The sequence below is a fragment of the Pongo abelii genome, chromosome 18, assembly GCF_028885655.2.
Source record: "Pongo abelii isolate AG06213 chromosome 18, NHGRI_mPonAbe1-v2.0_pri, whole genome shotgun sequence".
Classification (NCBI taxonomy): domain Eukaryota; kingdom Metazoa; phylum Chordata; class Mammalia; order Primates; family Hominidae; genus Pongo; species Pongo abelii.
This window is the reverse complement of record NC_072003.2, coordinates 21,110,608-21,130,463: the sequence shown is the minus strand read 5'-3', so window position 1 is coordinate 21,130,463 and position 19,856 is coordinate 21,110,608. Positions and strand designations below refer to the sequence as shown.

At 42.9% G+C, this 19,856-nt stretch overlaps 1 protein-coding gene across 6 annotated transcripts in view; it reads left to right on the top strand.

The window, feature by feature from the left end:
* Window positions 1-19,856, top strand: part of LOC129050877 (ubiquitin carboxyl-terminal hydrolase 31-like) — a 47,737-nt gene that overhangs the window by 26,955 nt on the left and 926 nt on the right. For 2 of the 6 annotated variants that reach the window (XR_010137834.1, XR_010137835.1), the window contains exons 7-8: window positions 10,106-10,286; window positions 16,848-16,976. Coding sequence is in view for 3 of the 6 variants with exons in the window: in XM_063717650.1 (XP_063573720.1) it covers window positions 10,106-10,286; window positions 16,848-16,911 (245 nt within the window). In the remaining 3 variants the exon portion in view is untranslated. Of the gene's footprint in view, window positions 1-10,105; window positions 10,287-16,847; window positions 19,230-19,856 lie in introns of those variants that run through there. The other 4 variants (XM_063717650.1, XR_010137836.1, XM_063717651.1 and 1 more) reach the window with 4 other exon arrangements.

Here is a 19,856-nt window from a genome sequence, read left to right as displayed (position 1 = left end):
TTCAGGTTACTCTGTTTCTCAGACATGCCATGTGCTTTTCCATGTTCCCTACCATTTGCTGTGCTGAGGATTCACTTCTCCAGCTTCTATTCTCGTTAGCTCCTGCTTTGTCTCCCCAAGGTACCTTCCAGTCTCCCCATCCTGCCAAGCTCTAAGCAGTCACTATTCTACTTTCTCTCTCTCTCTTTTTCTTTTTGAGACAGAGTCTTGCTGTGTCGCTCAGGCTGGAGTGCAGTGCATGATCTTGGCTCACTGCAGCCTTAGCCTCCCGAGTAGCTGGGATCACAGGCGCATGCCACCACACCTGTCTAATTTTTATATTTTTAGTAGAGATGGGGTTTCACCATGTTGGCCAGGCTGGTCTCGAACTCCTGACCTCAAGTGATCCACCTGCCTCAGCCTCCCAAAGTGCTGGTAATCTTACAGGCATGAGCCACCACACCCAGCCCACTATTCTTCTTTCTGTTTCTACAGATTTCCCTAGTCTAGACTTCCATATAAATGGAATCATACAATACGTGGTATTTTGTGACTGGCTTTACTTAGTGTGATGTTTTCAAGATTCATTCATGTTGTAGCATATATCATACTTAATTCCTTTTTGTGGCCAAATAATATTTTATTGTTTGAATAGATCACATTTTGTTTATTCATTGTTAATGAACATTTGGGTTGTTTCCACCTTCTGGCTAATATGAATAATGCTCCTGTGAACATTCCACACAAGTTTTTGTGTGGACTTATGTTTTCGTTTCTCTTCATACCTGGGAATAGAACTGCTGGGTTGCGTGGTAACTCTATGTTTAATCATCTGGGGGAACTTACAGACTGTTTTCCAAAGTGGCCACACCACGTTACATTTTTATCAGCAGTGTTTGAGGGTTCCAGTTTCTCTACGTCCTTGCCGACACTTGATTATTATCTGACTCTTTAATTTTAGCCATTGTAGTGGGTATGAAGTGGTATCTCATTATGGTTTTGATTTGTGTTTGTGACTGACATCATGTTGAGCATCTTTTCTTGTGCTTGTTGGCCATTTGTATATTATATTTGGAAAAATGTCTGTTCAAATATTTTACCCATCTTAAAATTGCATTGTTTGCTATTTGTTGTTGAGTTTTAGGAATTTTCACATATGCTGAATACTAGACCCTTATCAGATATATGATTTGCAAATATTTTCTCCCATTCTGTGGGTGGTCTTTTAACTACCTGATAATGTCCTTTGAAACATAAAAGTTCTTAGTTTTGTTGAAGTCCAGTTTATCTATTTTTTTTTTTTTTTGCTTGTGCTTTTGTTGTCATATCTGACACTTTATCAAATCCAAAGTCATAAAGATTTACCGCATAATTTCTTTTAAGAGTTTTATAGTTTTAGCTCTTATATTATAGTTTTTTGAACCATTTTGAGTTAATTTTTTATGTGCATGTGCATGTGTCTTTTTAGTAGCATGATATATAATCCTTTGGGTATATACCCAGTAATGGGATTGCTGGGTCAAAGGGTAATTCTAATTCTAGATCCTTGAGGAATTGTGACACTGTCTTCCACAATGGTTGAACTAATTTACACTCCCACCAACAGTGTAAAAGCATTCTTATTTCTCCACATCCTCTCCAGCATCTGTTGTTTCCTGACTTTTTAATGATTGCCATTCTAATTGGCGTGCGATGGTATCTCATTGTGGTTTTGATTTGCATTTCTCTGATGACCAGTGATGATGAGCACTTTTTCCTGTGTCTGTTGGATGCATAAATGTCTTCTTTTGAGAAGTGTCTGTTCATATCCTTTGCCCACTTTTTGATGGGGTTGTTTTTTTCTTGTAAATTTGTTTGAGTTCTTTGTTGATTCTGGATATTAGCCCTTTGTCAGATGGGTAGATTGCAAAAATTTTCTCCCATTCTGTAGGTTGCCTGTTTACTCTGATGGTAGTTTCTTTTGCCGTGCAGAAGCTCTTTAGTTTAATTAGATCCCATTTGTCAATTTTGGCTTTTGTTTCCTTTGCTTTTGGTGTTTTAATCATGAAGTCCTTGCTCATGCCTATGTCCCTAAAGATATTGCCTAGGTTTTCTTCTAGGGTTTTTATGGTTCTAGGTCTAAGATTTAAGTCTTTAATCCACCTTGGATTAATTTTTGTATAAGGTGTAAGGAAGAGATCCAGTTTCAGCTTTCTACATATGGCTAGCCAGTTTTCCCAGCACCATTTATTAAATAGGGAATCCTTTCCCCATTGCTTGTTTTTGTTAGATTTGTCAAAGATCAGATGGTTGTAGATGTGTGGTTACTTCTGAGGCCTCTGTTCTGTTCCATTGGTCTGTATCTCTGTGTTGGTACCAGTACCATGCTGTTTTGGTTACTGTAGCCTTGTAGTATAGTTTGAAGTTAGGTAGCGTGATGCCTCCAGCTTTGTTCTTTTTGCTTAGGACTGTCTTGGCAATGCAGGCTCTTTTTTGGTTCCATATGAACTTTAAAGTGGTTTTTTCCAATTCTGTGAAGAAAGTCATTGGTAGGTTGATGGGGATGACATTGAATCTGTAAATTACCCTGGGCAGTATGGCCATTTTCACGATATTGATTCTTCCTATCCATGAGCATGGAATGTTCTTCCATTTGTTTGTGTTCTCTTTTATTTCATTGAGCAGTGGTTTGTAGTTCTCCTTGAAGAGGTCCTTCGCATCCCTTGTAAGTTGGATTCCTAGGTATTTTATTCTCTTTGAAGCAATTGTGAATGGGAGTTCACTCATGATTTGGCTCTCTGTCTGTTATTGGTGTATAGGAATGCTTGTGATTTTTGCATATTGATTTTGTATCCTGAGACTTTGCTGAAGTTGCTTATCAGTTTAAGGAGATTTTGGGCTGAGACGATGGGGTTTTCTAGATATACAATCATGTCATCTGCAAACAGGGACAATTTGACTTCGTCTTTTCCTGACCCTTTATTTCTTTCTCTTGCCTGATTGCCCTGGCCAGAACTTCCAACACTATATTTAATAGGAGTGGTGAGAGAGGGCATCCTTGTCTTGTGCCAGTTTTCAAAGGGAATGCTTCCAGTTTTTGCCCATTCAGTATGATATTGGCTGTGGGTTTGTCATAAATAGCTCTTATTATTTTGATATACATTCCATCAATATCTAGTTTATTGAGAGTTGTTAGCATGAAGAGCTGTTGAATTTTGTTGAAGGCCTTTTCTGCATTTATTGAGATAATCGTATGGTTTTTGTCATTGGTTCTGTTTATGTGATGGATTACGTTTATTGACTTGCATATGTTGAAGCAGCCTTGCATCCCAGAGATGAAGCCAACTTGATCATAGTGGATAAGCTTTTTGATGTGCTGCTGGATTCAGTTTGCCAGTATTTTATTGAGGATTTTTGCATCGATGTTCATCAGAGATATTGGTCTAAAATTCTTTTATTTGTTGTGTCTCTGCCAGGCTTTGGTATCAGGATGATGCTGACCTCATAAAATGAGTTAGGGAGGATTCCCTCTTTTTCTGTTGATTGGAATAGTTTCAGAAGGAATGGTACCAGCTCCTAGAATGTGGCTGTGAATCAGTCTGGTCCTGGACTCTTTTTGGTTGGTAGGCTATTAATTATTGCCTCAATTTCAGAGCCTGTTATTGGTCTATTCAGAGATTCAACTTCTGCCTGGTTTAGTCTTGGGAGGGTGTATGTGTCCAGGAATTTATCCATTTCTTCTAGATTTTCTAGTTTATTTGTGTAGAGGTATTTATAGTATTCTCTGATGGTAGTTTGTATTTCTGTGGGATCAGTGGTGATATCCCCTTTATCATTTTTATTGTGTCTATTTGATTCTTCTCTCTTTTTTTCTTTGTTAGTCTTGCTAGCGGTCTATCAATTTTGTTGGTTTTTTCAAAAAACCAGCTCCTAGATTCATTTATTTTTTTGAAGGGTTTTTTGTGTCTCTATCTCTTTCAGTTCTGCTTTGATCTTGGTTATTTCTTGCCTTCTGCTAGCTTTTGAATGTGTTTGCTCTTGCTTCTCTAGTTCTTTTAATTGTGATGTTAGGGTGTTGATTTTAAATCTTTCCTGCTTTCTCTTGTGGGCATTTAGTGCTATAAATTTCCCTCTACACACTGCTTTAAATGTGTCCCAGAGATTCTGGTACGTTGTCTTTGTTCTCATTGTTTTCAAAGAACGTATTTATTTCTGCCTTCATTTTGTTATTTACCCAGTAGTCATTCAGGAGCAGGTTCTTCAGTTTCCATGTAGTTGTACAGTTTTGAGTGAGTTTCTTAATCCGGAGTTCTAATTTAGTTGCACTGTGGTCTGAGAGACAGTTTGTTGTGGTTTCTGTTCTTTTACAGTTGCTGAGGAGTGCTTTACTTCCATTTATGTGGTCAATTTTAGAATAAGTGCGATGTGGTGCTGAGAAGAATGTATATTCTGTTGATTTGGGGTGGAGAATTCTGTAGATGTCTATTAGGTCTGCTTGGTGCAGAGCTGAGTTCAAGTCCTGGATATCCTTGTTAACCTTCTGTCTTGTCAATCTGTTTAATATTGACAGTGGGATGTTAAAGTCTCCCATTATTGTGTGGGAGTCTAAGTCTCTTTGTAGGTCTCTAAGGACTTGGTTTATGAGTCTGGGTGCTCCTGTATTGGTTGCATATATATTTAGGATAGTTAGCTCTTCTTGTTGAATTGATCCCTGTACCATTATGTAATGGCCTTCTTTTTCTCTTTTGATCTTTGTTGGTTTAAAGTCTGTTTTATGAGAGACTAGGATTGCAACCCCTGCTTTTTTTTGCTTTTCATTTGCTTGGTAGATCTTCCTCCATCCTTTATTTTGAGCCTACGTGTGTCTCTGCACATGAGATGGGTCTCCTGAATACCGCACACTGATGGGTCTTGACTCTATCCAGTTTGCCAGTCTGTCTTTTAATTGGGGCATTTAGCCCATTTACATTTAAGGTTAATATTGTTATGTGTGAATTTGATCCTGTTATTACGATGTTAGTTGGTTATTCTGCCCGTTAATTGATGCAGTTTCTTCCTAGCATTGATGGTCTTTACAATTTGGCATGTTTTTGCAGTGGCTGGTACCGGTTGTTCCTTTCCATGTTTAGTGCTTCCTTCAGGAGCTCTTGTAAGGCAGGCCTGGTGGTGACAAAATCTCTCAGCATTTGCTTGTCTGTAAAGGATTTTATTTCTCCTTCACTTATGAAGCTTAGGTTGGCTGGATATAAATTTTGGGTTGAAAATTCTTTCCTTTAAGAATGTTGAATATTGGCCCCACTGTCTTCTGGCTTGTAGGGTTTCTGCCGAGAGATCTGCTGTTAGTCTGATGGGCTTCCCTTTGTGGGTAACCTGACCTTTCACTCTGGCTGCCCTTAATATTTTTTCCTTCATTTCAGCCTTGGTGAATCTGACAGTTATGTGTCTTGGGGTTGTTCTTCTCGAGGAGTATCTTTGTGGTGTTCTCTATATTTCCTGAATTTGAATGTTGGCTTGCCTTGCTAGGTTGGGGAAGTTCTCCTGGATAATGTCCTGAAGAGTGTTTTCCAGCTTGGTTCCATTCTTCCCATCACTTTCAGGTAGAGCAATCAAACATAGATTTGGTCTCTTCACGTAGCCCCATATTTCTTGGAAGCTTTGTTCATTTCTTTTTACTCTTTTTCTCTAACCTTGTGTTCTCACTTTATTTCATTAATTTGATCTTCAGTCACTGATACCCTTTCACTTGATCGAATTGGCTATTGAAGCTTGTGCATGCATCACAAAGTTCTCATGCCATGGTTTTCAGCTCCATCAGGTCATTTAAGCTCTTCTCTTCATTGTTTATTCTAGTTAGCCATTCATCTAACCTTTTTTTCAAGTTTTTAGCTTCCTTGCGTTGGGTTTGAACATGCTCCTTTAGCTCAGAGAACCAACCTTCTGAAGCCTACTTCTGTCAACTCATCAAAGTCATTCTCCATCTAGCTTTGTTCCATTGCTGGCGAGGAGCTGCAATCCTTTGGAGGAGAAGAGGCGCTCTGGTTTTTAGAATTTTCAGCCTTGCTGCTCTGGTTTCTCCCCATCTTTGTGGTTTTATCTACCTTTGATCTTTGATGTTGGTGACCTACAGATGGGGTTTTGGTGTAGATGTCCTTTTTGTTGATGTTGGTGCTATTCCTTTCTGTTTGTTAGTTTTCCTCCTACTGATCAGGTCCCTCAACTGCAGGTCTGTTGGAGTTTGCTGGAGGTCCACTCCAGACCATGTTTGCCTGGGTATTACCAGTGGAGGCTGCAGAACAGCAAATATTGCTGCCTGATCCTTCCTCTGGAAGCTTCGTCCCAGACGGGCACCCGCCTGTGTGAGGTGTCTGTTGGTTCCTACTGGGAGGTGTCTCCCAGTTAGGCTACATGGGAGTCAGGGACCCACTTGAGGAGGCAGTCTGTCCATTCTCAGAGCTCAAATGCCATGCTGGGAGAACCACTGCTGTCTTCAGAGCTGTCAGACAAGGACCCTTAAGTCTGCAGAAGCTGTCTGCTGCCTTTTGTTCAGCTATGCCCTGCCCTCAGAGGAGGAGTCTATAGAGGCAGCAGGCCTTGCTGAGCTGCGGGGGGGCTCTGCCCAGTTCGAGCTCCCTGGCCGCTCTGTTTACCTACTCAAGCCTCAGCAATGGTGGATGCCCCTCCCCCAGCCAGGCTGCCGCCTCACAGTTCGTTCTCAGACTGCTGCACTAGCAGTGAGCAAGGCTCTGTGGGCATGGGACCCACCGAGCCAGGCACAGGAGAGAATCTCCTTGTCTGCTGGTTGCTGAGACCTTGGAAAAAGCGCAGAAGTGTCTTTTGGGCAGAAGTGTCCTGTTTTTCCAGGTACAGTCTGTCACAGCTTCCCTTGGCTAGGAAAGGTAAATCCCCCGACCCCTTGAGCTTCCCAGGTGAGGTGACGCCCCACTCTGCTTCAGCTCACCCTCCGTGGGTGGCACCCACTGTCCAACCGTCCCAATGAGATGAACTAGGTATCTCGGTTGGAAATGCAGAAATCACCCGTCTTCTGCGTCGATCATGCTGGGAGCTGCAGACCAGAGCTGTTCCTGTTCGTCCATCTTTGAACGGATCCACGTCATTCCTTTTTAATGGCTGAACATGATTCCATACATACATATGCATGTACCACATTTTGTTCATTAATCTGTTGATGGGCATTTGTTTTTTTCCTACCTTTTGTCTATTGTGAATAGTCCTACTATGAGCATTTGTGTACTAGTATTTGTTTGAATACCTGTTTTCAGTTCTTTTGGGTGTATACCTAGGAATGGAATTGATGGATCATGTCATAATTCTATGGTTGTCTTCTTGGGGAATTGCCAAATTGTTTTCCACAGGAGCTGGATCATTTTACGTTTCCACCAGCAATAGATGAGAGTTCTAATTTCTCCACATCTTTGCCAACATTGATTTTTCATCTTTTTGATTTTAGCCATCCTGGTGAATGTGAAGTGTTACTTCATTGAGGTTTTGACTTGCATTTCTCTTATAGTAAGTGATGATGAACATCTTGTCATGTGCTTGTTTGGCCATTTACATATTCTCTTTGGAGAAACGTCTATTCAAGTCTTTTTCCCATTTTAAATTGCATTATCTTTTTGTTGAGTTGTAAGAATTCTTTGTAAGGATGTATAATACTAGACCGTTACGGGATATATGACTTGCAAGTATTTTATTCCATTCTCTGGGTTTTTTCTCTTTCTGGATAGTGTTCTTTGATGTACAAAAGTTCTTCATTTTGATGAAGTCTGTTTTTTCTTTTGTTGCTGATAATTTTGTTGTCATATCTAAGAATCCGTCACCACATCCAAGGTCATAAAGATTTACTCTTGTGTTTTCTTCTGAGTTTTGTAGTTTTAGCTCTTACATTTAGGTTGTTGATACATTTTAAGTTAATTTTTATAAATTGTATGAGGTAGGGACCAAACTCCATTCTGGGACAAGTAAATATTTACTTGTCCCAGCACCATTTGATGAAGAGATTGTACTGTCCTCGTTGAATGGTCTTGGTGCTCTTGTTGAAAGTCCTTATTTTAATTCCTCTTTTACTTCACCCTCTACTTCCAGAGGCCTCTGGCGCCTCCAGTTTCTGATTCTTTTGGTGATCTTGTATATTGGGTTGGCCAGCTTTCTCCAATGCCAGCTTACAATTCAGTTTTGTCTGGTCTACTCATATTTACAATATTTTCTAGATAGTCTATTATTTCACTTCTTCTTCTTTGACCCAGGTGCTTGTTTGTCTTTCTTTTCCAGTTGTTACATTTCCCCGTATGTGTTTTTGTTTGGATTGTTTCTAATTTTATTGCATTACAGTAAAAAACACCTAAATTATCTTGTCCAGAGGGCCTTTCCTCACTCCCTTTACCTGCAGGCTGGCTGTTGAACTCCTGCTCTTCTGTTAATCTCTCACACCAGTGTGTTATGTGGAAATGATTTGTTTTCTTCTCTGTCCTTCCCACCACACTGTGAAGTCCTCTGGAGCTGGGGCCACATTTTGCTTTATCTTGCTATACCCAGCAGTGCAGTATAGTTCTTAATATGCAGCAAGAGCCCAGGTAATGTTTGTTCAACTGAAAGTTTCTCAAAATCCTGTTCCCACCCCAGTTGCTTAGGGTTAACACTAAGCTTCTATTTATAAGTGAATTTGGTGAATCCAAAGGTTATTGTATTCTAGCCAGAGACTGCCTTATTGAGTGTGCATTAGCCTCTATCCTAAGGCCTTAACAGATGTTTTGTTCAATACATAATGAGGCTACTGCTTTCCCCACATTACCAGTGAGGAAGCTGAGACTTGGAGATGAAGTAACCACTCCCAGCTCACACAGCTGGCAGTAAATGCGTCCACAGTTTGAACACAGAGCTTGATTTCTGTGCAGTTGACAATGTGGCATCCCCTCATCTCGTCAGGAGTCCACATCAATTCTAGGAGAACAGGTCTTCCCACCCTTACCTCTGCCAAGAACCTGGGAAACGAGTTTATTGTCTCAACTTCAGATATCTATTATTTTTATTTTCTCATACCAGAGTTTAAAATGGTTAGGAAGTAAGATCTACTCCTGTTCCTTTTGTGATTTCTTTATGGTGTTTAAGCTTAAAAAGTTTTCTTCCCTCTAGTGGCTTGAAAAAGATTCAGCTTTTTTCTTATTTCTAGTTTTTATGTGTTGTTCTTTTAAACTCCATCTGGACTTTATATTGGCATTAACTATGTACTTGTCATTTTAAATTGTTATAATGTTGAGGTATCTTAATAGGTTCAGTGAGTCTTAGATTGCTGAGTATTGAGGTTATTGCCAGCATTCTGCTATAAATACTTTTGTGTAAGCCATTTGTATTTTATTCTCTTTTTGGTGGTGTTATTATTTATGGTGGTGGTAGGAGGGGTTTCTTCTCTTTTCCAGCTGGGGTGTCATTTCCCTAGGCTGTACTTCCAAAGGATTAAAGGAATGAACAGGTAGTCAGGCATTTATTGGGGTTGTGCTGGGTGCTGAGTTGCTGGGTACTTTGATTGACAGGGAGCTCTGCTTTGGAGCATTTGGGAGGATCAGTACTGTGCCTGTCAAATATATATTTTTGTTAACTTTAATGTGGATTGATCCAGTCTAGTAGACTGTATTCCAAGTTGGAAGATTCTCCTGATGGCTCTGAGTCTAGTAGGTGTAGTGTGTAATTTACCTTTTATTTCTTATAAGTCTGGCTCTTTAATCAGGGAGAAGAAACTGCTATTTAATATTGAAGAACATTCCACATATTCTCATCTTTATTTTTTAAAAATTTGTTTGATTACTGGTTGCATGACCTCACTAAATTTTCTTGGTGAATCATCTTAGCACACATGCCCTTCTAAAACTATCTAACATTCACTGAAGTGCAGTTTTAATTTTCAGTTTTTAAGATAGGTAAGGCTAGTTTAAAGGAAATAATAATGGATGCTAAAGAAATTCTCTAACGGCTAGATGAGTAATCTAAGTAGGATGTTTCTTTTTTTGATTGCAGTTTAATTTACATAATGACATTTTTAAAAAAAATTTTCTCTGTTGGGTAAATTTCTTCATAATGAGTGAATAAAAATAATTTTGAAGAGATAAAATGAGTTGTTTTTATTCTATTTCAGGAATTCATTTAAACAACAACCTAAACCACTTGAAATTTGGCTTGGATTATCATAGACTGTCTTCTCCTACACAAACTGCAGCAAAGCAAGGGAAAATGGATTCGCCCACCTCAAGAGCAGGCAGCGACAAGATTGTCCTGTTGGTGTGTAACCGAGCCTGCACTGGGCAACAAGGGAAAAGGTGAGAACCAGATTATTTTCCAGTAAGTACCTAGACTGTAAAAGTTCAGTATTTTCAAACATTTTAAAAAGCATGGGCAAAAAGTTCTTACTTTTCGTAGTTAATTTTTGATTCTGATATTTAGAAAGAATACATGTACAAGTTGACCTGATTTGGGGGGTTGGTTGGGGGAGAGTAAAATTAGGAATCTGGGTTTTTTTTGTTGTTGTTGTTGTTGTTTGTTTGTTTGTTTGTTTTTTGATATGGAGTCTCGCTCTGTTGCCCAGGCTGGAGTGTAGTTGCGCAATCTCGGTTCACTGCAACCTCTGCCTCCCAGGTTCAAGCGATTCTCTTGCCTTGGCCTTCTGAATAGCTGGGATTATAGGCGCCAGCCACCACACCCAGCAGATTTTTTATATTTTTAGTAGAAATGAGGTTTCACCATGTTGGTCAGGCTGGTCTCAAACTCCTGACCTCAGACGATCCGCCCGCCTTGGCCTCCCAAAGTGCTGGGATTATAGGCGTGAGCCACTGCATCTGTCCAGGAATCTAGTTTTTAAACTCCCATTTCATATGTATATTTTCAGTTCAGGCTCCTCTTGGGGCTGTAGACCCATTTCCAGCTACTTTCCTGATAGCTTTTTAATTTTTATTTTTTTAATTCTTAACATGTCTACTTGGATGGTGCCATGTCCCTCAGTCTTCTGTCCCAAATTGAACTTATGTCTTATGTCCCAGGCGTCACCGCTCCACCACCAGTGTCAGGGATTGGTGGAGAGGGAGTATAAAATCCCAGGGTTGCTAAGAGAGGGCCCAGACCGAAGAAGGTTTGGTGGAAAGCAGAACCTTGGTCTCCATGTAACTGCTCCTAAGCCTCAGGCTCCCTTGCCCTGCACGTCCTGTTGCTTCCCTGATTGACCTTCTCCGTGACCTGTAGCTAAACCTTCCACCAGCGCTTGAGAACTTAATTTGAACCGGATCCTTTCCCAGACCCCTTTCTCCTCCTCCTCCTCCTCCTCTTCCACCTCCAGGTGCCCAACAGCCCCCTTCTCCTCCTTTCCCTTCCCTTCCCTCTCCTCCCCTCCCCCTCCCCTCCGCCTCCCCGTCCCCGTCCCCTTCCCTCCCCCAGCCCTAAGCCACCCCCGCCTCTGTCCTGGCCGCCTCAGGGCACCCTGAGAGGACCAGGACATGTCGGTGTGGTGGCTGCTCTTTTGGCTCCTCCTGCTGGGATTTATCAGCCATCACCCCACCTATGTGAGTAGACGCTGGACCTGCGGGGTTTCTTCCTTGTTAGCGGGCTGTGTCACGCGGCATGAAATTACACAGCTCAGGCCTGTAATCCCAGCACTTTAGGGGGCCGAGGTGGGCAGATCACTTGAGTCCAGGAGTTGAAGACTAGCCAGGGCATCATAGCGAAACCCCATCTCTACAAAAAATTCCAAAAAAGATTAGTCGGGCCTGGTGGTGCATACCTGTTATTCCAGTTAACGGAGAGGCTGAGGTGGGAGGATCCCTTGGGCCTAAGAGCTGGAAGTTGCAGTTAGCCGAGATGGCCCCGCTGCACTCTTGTCTCAGAAAAACGAAATGGACCAAAACAAAGTGAAATATCATTTGATTTGTGTCATCTGGTTTGACGACTTTGTTTTTTTTAGACAGAGTCTCACTCTGTCGCCCAGGCTGGAGTGCAGCGGCAAGATCTCGGCTCACGGCAACCTCCGCTTCTGGGGTTCAAGCAATTGTCCTGCCTCAGCCTCCTGAGTAGCTGGGATTACAAGCGCAGACCACCACGCCTGGCTAATTTTTGTATTTTTAGTATAGACTGGGTTTCACCATGTTCGCCAGGATAGTCTCCATCTCTCGACCTCGTGATCCGCCTGCCTCAGCCTCCCAAAGTGCTGGGATTACAGGCGTGAGCCGCCGCGCCCGGCCAAAACATACAACCTTAAGTGTAAGTTTACTAACTTTGGAAAGTACGTACACCAGCATAACCCAACCCCCATTCAAGATCTACATTATTTTAATTTTATTATTTTTATTTTTATTTTATTATTATTATTTTTTTGAGACAGAGTTTCTCCCTTGTTGCCCAGGCTGGAGTGCAATGGCACAATATCCCTTGTTGCCCATTGGAGTACAGTGGTACAATATCAGCTCACCGCAACCTCTGCTTCCCAGGTTCGAGCAATTCTCCTGCCTCAGCCTCCCGAGTGGCTGGGATTACAGCCGTGTGCCACCACACCCAGTTAATTTTGTATTTTTAGTAGCGATAGGGTTTCTCCGTGTTTGACCTTGAGGAACCCTGGGAGCTCAGGAAGGAAGGAGTGCCCAGAAGCAGGGACAGGGAGCTGGTTGGGGAGGACCAGAAATCAGGTTTGTGAAGGTTCCAGAGAGGACCTGTTCTTGGGAGGAGGGTGGGGGGCTGAGATGGGGGAGGGGGCATTGGAATGGCGGGGCGCTCGTCCAATGGCGGGGCGCTCGTGGGATGTCCATTGTGAGGCCGCACCACCGGCGTCAGGGATTGGTGGAGAGGGAGTATAAAATCCCAGGGTTGCTAAGAGAGGGCCCAGACCGAAGAAGGTTTGGTGGAAAGCGGAACCTTGGTCTCCATCTAACTGCTCCTAAGCCTCACGCTCCCTTGCCCTGCGCGTCCTGTTGCTTCCCTGATTGACCTTCTCCGTGACCTGTAGCTAAACCTTCCACCAGCGCTTGAGAACTTAATTTGAACCGGATCCTTTCCCAGACCCCTTTTTCCTCCTCCTCCTCCTCCTCCTCTTCCACCTCCAGGTGCCCAACAGCCCCCTTCTCCTCCTTTCCCTTCCCTTCCCTCCCCTCCCCTCCCCTCCCCTCCCCTCCCCCTTCCCTCCACCTCCCCATCCCCGTCCCCGTCCCCTTCCCTCCCCCCGCCCTAAGCCACCCCCGCCTCTGTCCTGGCCGCCTCAGGGCTCCCTGAGAGGACCAGGACATGCCGGTGTGGTGGCTGCTCTTTTGGCTCCTCCTGCTGGGATTTATCAGCCATCACCCCACCTATGTGAGTAGACGCTGGACCCGCGGGGTTTCTTCCTTGTTAGCGGGCTGTGTCACGCGGCATGAAATTACACAGCTCAGGCCTGTAATCCCAGCACTTTAGGGGGCCGAGGTGGGCAGATCACTTGAGTCCAGGAGTTGAAGACTAGCCAGGGCATCATAGCGAAACCCCATCTCTACAAAAAATTCCAAAAAAGATTAGTCGGGCCTGGTGGTGCATACCTGTTATTCCAGTTAACGGAGAGGCTGAGGTGGGAGGATCGCTTGGGCCTAAGAGCTGGAAGTTGCAGTTAGCCGAGATGGCCCCGCTGCACTCTTGTCTCAGAAAAACGAAATGGACCAAAACAAAGTGAAATATCATTTGATTTGTGTCATCTGGTTTGACGACTTTGTTTTTATTTTTATTTTTTAAGACAGAGTCTCACTCTGTCACCCAGGCTGGAGTGCAGTGGCAAGATCTCGGCTCACTGCAACCTCCGCTTCTGGGGTTCAAGCAGTTGTCCTGCCTCAGCCTCCTGAGTAGCTGGGATTACAAGCGCAGACCACCACGCCTGGCTAATTTTTGTATTTTTAGTATAGACGGGGTTTCACCATGTTCGCCAGGATAGTCTCCATCTCTCGACCTCGTGATCCGCCTGCCTCAGCCTCCCAAAGTGCTGGGATTACAGGCGTGAGCCACCGTGCGCGGCCAAAATATATAACCTTAAGTGTAAGTTTACTAACTTTGGAAAGTACGTACACTAGCATAACCCAACCCCCGTTCAAGATCTACATTATTTTATTTTTATTATTTTTATTTTTATTTTATTATTATCATTTTTTTGAGACAGAGTTTCTCCCTTGTTGCCCAGGCTGGAGTGCAATGGCACAATATCCCTTGTTGCCCATTGGAGTGCAGTGGTACAATATCAGCTCACCGCAACCTCTGCTTCCCAGGTTCGAGCAATTCTCCTGCCTCAGCCTCCCGAGTGGCTGGGATTACAGCCGTGTGCCACCACGCCCAGCTAATTTTGTATTTTTAGTAGAGATAGGGTTTCTCCTTGTTGGTCAGGCTGGTTTTGAACTCCCGACCTCAGTTGATCCACCCGCCTCGGCCTCCCAAAGCGTTGGGATTACAAGCGTAAACCATCGTGCCCAGCCAAGATCTAACTGTTATGTCACCCCAGAAAGTGAAGTCTCACTCTTCCCGGCCAGTCTCTTTCTTATCATGGGTTAGCTTGCTTATTCTGGAATTTCGCGTATACAGATGCATGCCATGCCATAGGTACTCTTTTGTGTCTGCCTTATTCTGCTCAACACCATGTTTCTGAATCATTACCATTGTTGTATGGTTCTCTAACTCCGTGATTTGCATTTCAGACTCAGCATATGCTGAGTTCAACCTGTTGAAGGGCTATCTCTGTTTAATTCACCATCTTGAAAGAAACATTTAAAATTGAGATGTTTTCAAAAATATATAGTTAAATCCTGAGGAATCGATGTAGAAATGCTATCACAAGCTGTCTGAACTTACTCAGGGGAAGTCTTCGTCTTCACTCACATAAGAGTCTAATGGAATGAATATGAACAGTCTTAGAGAAATCCCACACTCTTCATGCCATTTGCATGATCTCCACCTTGGTCATTTTTTTTTTTTTTTTTTTGGAGACGGAGTCTCACTCTGTCACCCAGGCTGAGTGCAGTGGTGCAATCTCGGCTCACTGCAACCTCTGCCTCCCCGGTTCAAGTGATTCGTCTGCCTCAGCCTCCCGAGTAGCTGGAACTATAGGCGTGTGCCACCAGGCCCTGCTAATTTTTTGTATTTTTAGTAGAGATGGGGTTTCACCATGTTAGCTAGGATGGTCTCAATCTCCTGATCTCGTGATCCACCCACCTCGGCTTCCCAAATTGCTGGGATTACAAGCATGAGCCACCGCGCCCGGCCCACCTTGTTAATTTTGAAGCACTAAAATTTGATACTTATTTGTGAATGAAGTAATCCCTTCATTGTATTTTTTTTTTTTTTTTTTTTTTACTTATGCTGAGCTTTAAATGACAAAGATTCACATAATCCAAGAGAGAAGTATTATTTAGAGGGATTCTTTTATCATGTGATATATAATAAATGCATCCAATGTTACATGTCAATTTGAAAAACAAGTAAATAACTTTAAAGAAAAGATAACTACTGGCCAGGCGCAGTGGCTCACACCTGTATTCCCAGCACTTTGGGAGGCCGAGGCAAGTAGATCATGAGGTCAGGAGTTGGAGACCAGCCTGGCCAACATGGTGAAACCCTGTCTCTACTAAAAATACAAAAATTAGCCGACCACAGTGGCAGGCACCTGTAATCCCAGTTACTCAGTAGGCTGAGGCAGGAGAATCGCTTGAACCCGGGAGGCGGAGGTTGCAGTGACCTGAGATCATGCCACTGCAATCTAGCCTGGGTAACAGAGCAAGACTTTGTCTCAAAACAGAAAAGAAAAGATAAGATAATTACTTTATACTTAGCTTGTCTTACCCATGAGTGATGGGCTGCATGTGGCCCAGGACAGTTTTGAATGCAGTTCAACACAAATTTGTAAACTTTCTTAAAACATTATGAGATTCTGGCCAGGTGCAGTGGCTCTTGCCTCTAATCCCAGCACTTTGGGAGGCTGAGGCGGGCAGATTACCTGAGGTCAGGAGTTTGAGACCACCCTGGCCAACATGGCAAAACCCCATCTCCACAAAAAATACAAAAATTTGCTGAGTGCACTGTCAGGCACCTGTACTCCCAGCTACTCAGGAGGCTGAGGCAGGAGAATCACTTGAACCTGAGAGGCAGAGGTTGCAATGAGCCGAGAGCACGCCACTGCACTCCAGCCTGGGTGACAGAGTGACACCCCACCTCAAAAACAACAGACAAAAACAAAAGCAAAAAAATGGCCAGGCACGGTGGCTCACGCCTGTAATCCCAGCACTTTGGGAGGCCGAGGCAGGCAGATCGCCTGTCAGGAGTTCGAGACCAGCCTGGCCAACATGGTGAAACCTCATCTCTACTAAAAATACAAAAATTAGTCGGGCATGGTGGCAGAGACCTGTAATCTCAGCTACTCGGGAGGCTGAGGGAGGAGAATGGCTTGAGCCCAGGAGCTGGAGGTTGCAGTGAGCCGAGATTGCACCACTGCACTCCAGCCTGGACGACTGAGCAGAGCGGAACACTGTCTCCAAAAAAAAAAAAAAAAAGAGCTTTTTTTAGATCATCAGCTATTGTTAGTGTTAGTGTATGTTATGTGTGGCTCAAGACAACTTTGCTTCTTTTAATATAGCCAGGGAAGCCAAAAGATTGGATATCCCTGCTTTATACCAAGAAAGATGACACCCCACATTTGCAATGCCTAAAAACACTACCAGCCATCTGAAAAACATGAGACTTCTAACTTCTGTTCTTTTTTGTAGCAGTGGAATCCCACGGTGATATCTGAGGGATGTGGTTACCTTTTGGAGGAGGTTGACGGTTTCTAAGGATGATTCTTTCTGAGTGAAATATTGTCAGTGTCATTGACCTTTTCATTATTTCAACTATTATTATTCCAGGTTATCAATTCTCTGCCTGATGGTTTTCATCCTGGGACTGACTTTTGTGGAATTCCTTGGATAGTTATCATTATTGTGTTTCTGGGAATTTCTACACTTGCCATTTTCCTCTGGAAAACTAGCCTTTGTGTGAGTATACTAACTTTCTGTAGAGGTATACTTGTAATCACAAATAAGAAGAAATTATTTAAAACAATTCACGTTTCTGGACTTCATTATGAATATGTGGTTTTACCCAAAAAATCAGGGAAATGATTTATTAGCATAAGAATTATAAAAATATCTGCCATTTATATTATGAAAATTAAATAGGTTGGTGTTTGTTTAATAAAATGTCAACAGAGCTTTTGGTCAAAAATAACTTTTTTTAACCTTAGTGTTATTTATCAGAAATGGAATATGAGGTTTCATCACTTAAATAGGAAATTCTTTCTAAACTCTTCTGCTTTATAGTTCTAGCATATGGGTGGAAGGAAAGCTTCCAGTCTCCTCTCTGAAGATTCACTGCAGAAATGAGCTGACAACAGACAGCTTAACAGGAGAAGAAAAACATAGAACAGGCATAAACATGGGAACCAGCTGAAAAATGAGACTGCTAGAAGGGCCGGATGGTTGATGCTTAAAGAGCACCCTCTTCTGAGGGGAGAGGGAGATAGATGGAGATGTAGGCCATTTAGAGGGGCAGCAAATGATTTTTAGGGGAAATGGAAGAGCTCAAGGAACAAACAATTGGCCTGAGACAAAGTTCCTCTGAGGTCATAGGGATGAGGTGACAAACTGCCAGAAGATGAAGGGCAGAACTGCACTGCGTCTCATGATGCAGAGAAAGCCCCAGAGAATCTCTTAGAACTGCCCTCCAGAGAATCAATGAAAAGTGTGTCTGGGCAGGGTAATTTTGAATGACATCATTCAAAGTGCATGTTCCCAGTTGCAACTGGAGAGAGATCAGTATGTCAAAAGTCTGTACTTGGTAAGAATTTGGCTGCTAAGTTGTGCCATAATTTGTCTTTTGAGCCTTTTTTCCATTGGGTAAGTTGAGCTCTACATTTTCTCTTGCCATTCATGGCAGTAAAAATGTGGTTGTCTGGGGGCTGAACCTCCTTCTGAACAATGATCCAAGATAAAAGTACTAATACCACAATGCTTTTTTATATTCAAGGGAAGAGGAAGTATGTTTCAGTTTTACCACCTAGATAATTACACGTCATTTGGCACTGCCTTTCAAGATATGTAGAAAACAGAAAATATATGAGTTATGAAGATATCGAGGCACATTTAACATTCTCTATGCCACTTAGTCCTGAAGAGAGAATTTTCGGTATAAATTGGAGGAAGTTTTTTTTTTCTTTTTTTTTTCCCAGCCCCGAGACGAGTCTCCCTGTGTTGCCCAGGCTGGAGTATAATGGTGTGATCTTGGCTCACTGCAACCTCCACCTCCTGGCTTCAAGCGATTCCCCTGCCTCAGCCTCTCAAGTAGCTGGGATTACAGGTGCCCACCACCATGCCCAGCTAATTTTTGTATTTTTAGTAGAGTCGGGGTTTTACCATGTTGGCCAGGCTAGTCTCAAAACCCGACCTCAAATGATCCGCCCGCCTCAGCCTCCCAAAGTGCTGGGATTACAAGCGTGAGCCACCACGTGAGCCGGGGGAAGTTTTTAAATTTACCACTTTTTAAAAATTCCATTTAGGAAAGTTCAGTTGAGCTGTTGGACTTGGACAACTTCACACCTTCTCATCTTTGTCCTTATCATCTAGTCATCTATACCACTACCTCCTAAGCAGGGACATCATGGGTGCCATGAAGCATTCATGCATGATGGCATTTCCTTGCTTCTCATTTCTTCATGTGTTTGACATTCCTCCTAGCTCCAAACTGGGCCAGCTACCTTTCCTATGAAATCTAGCGTAGCTGTGGGATAGGTGTGGTTGCTCTTTCATCTTTTTAGATTACCCATGCTTCTCTCGAAATCCTAGTACATGTTTTGTTTTTTATCCTATGTGCAGAAATCAGAAAAGAACAAATTCTGCAAAGAATTTGAAAGATATTATTTCAGGCCAGGTGTGGTGGCTCATGCCTGTAATCCCAGCACTTTGGGAGGCTGAGGCAGGTGGATCACTTGAGGTCAGGAGTTCAAGACCAGATGGGCCAACATGGTGCAACCCCATCTCTACTAAAAAGACAAAAATTAGCCAGGCATGGTAGCGGGCACCCGTAATCCCAGCTACTTGGGAGGCTGAGGCACAAGAATTGCTTGAATCTGGGAGGTGGAGGTTGCCGTGAGCCAAGGTAGCGCCACTGCACTTCAGCATGGGTGAGAGTGACACTCCATCCCAAAAAAAAAAAAAAAAAAAGTTATTTCAATAACTACCTCAGGAGATTCATAGGTATCTGACCCACATCTGAGATGGGATTTGCATTGCATTTTAGCTATGATGAGAACAAATATTTAATATCTTAGAAGATTAAAAGCATACTGTGATAATATGGAAATCTTGGTGGGAATTCAGTCGTTAGTGAGAATGTTTTGCGTTAGGTTCAAACCAGCCTCAATGAAGCTGATGTGAGGGAAGGGAAAGTGGACTCTGAGTAGAGCAGGGATAGAAGGAAGATGCTCCAGTGCAGATCAGGAAGGAGCAGGGGGTGAAATGTTACAAATTCTAGAACTCGGAGAGCTGAAGGTAATTACTTCCTTTTCAAGTTGTGAAACATGTTAACCTGTGGTAAAATACTTATAACATGATAATTACCATCTAACCGTGTTGAAGTGTGCAGTTCAGTTGTGTGAAGTATATTCATGTCTTCTTTTTTTTTTTTTTTTTTTGAGATGGAGTCTCACTCTGTCACCAGGCTGGAGTGCAGTGGTGTGATCTCGGCTCACTGCAACCTCTGCCTCCTGGATTCAAACAGTTCTCCTGCCTCAGCCTCCCGAGTAGCTGGGACTACAGGCGTGCGCCACCATGCTCAGCTAATTTTTGCATTTTTAATAGAGACGGGGTTTCATCATGTTG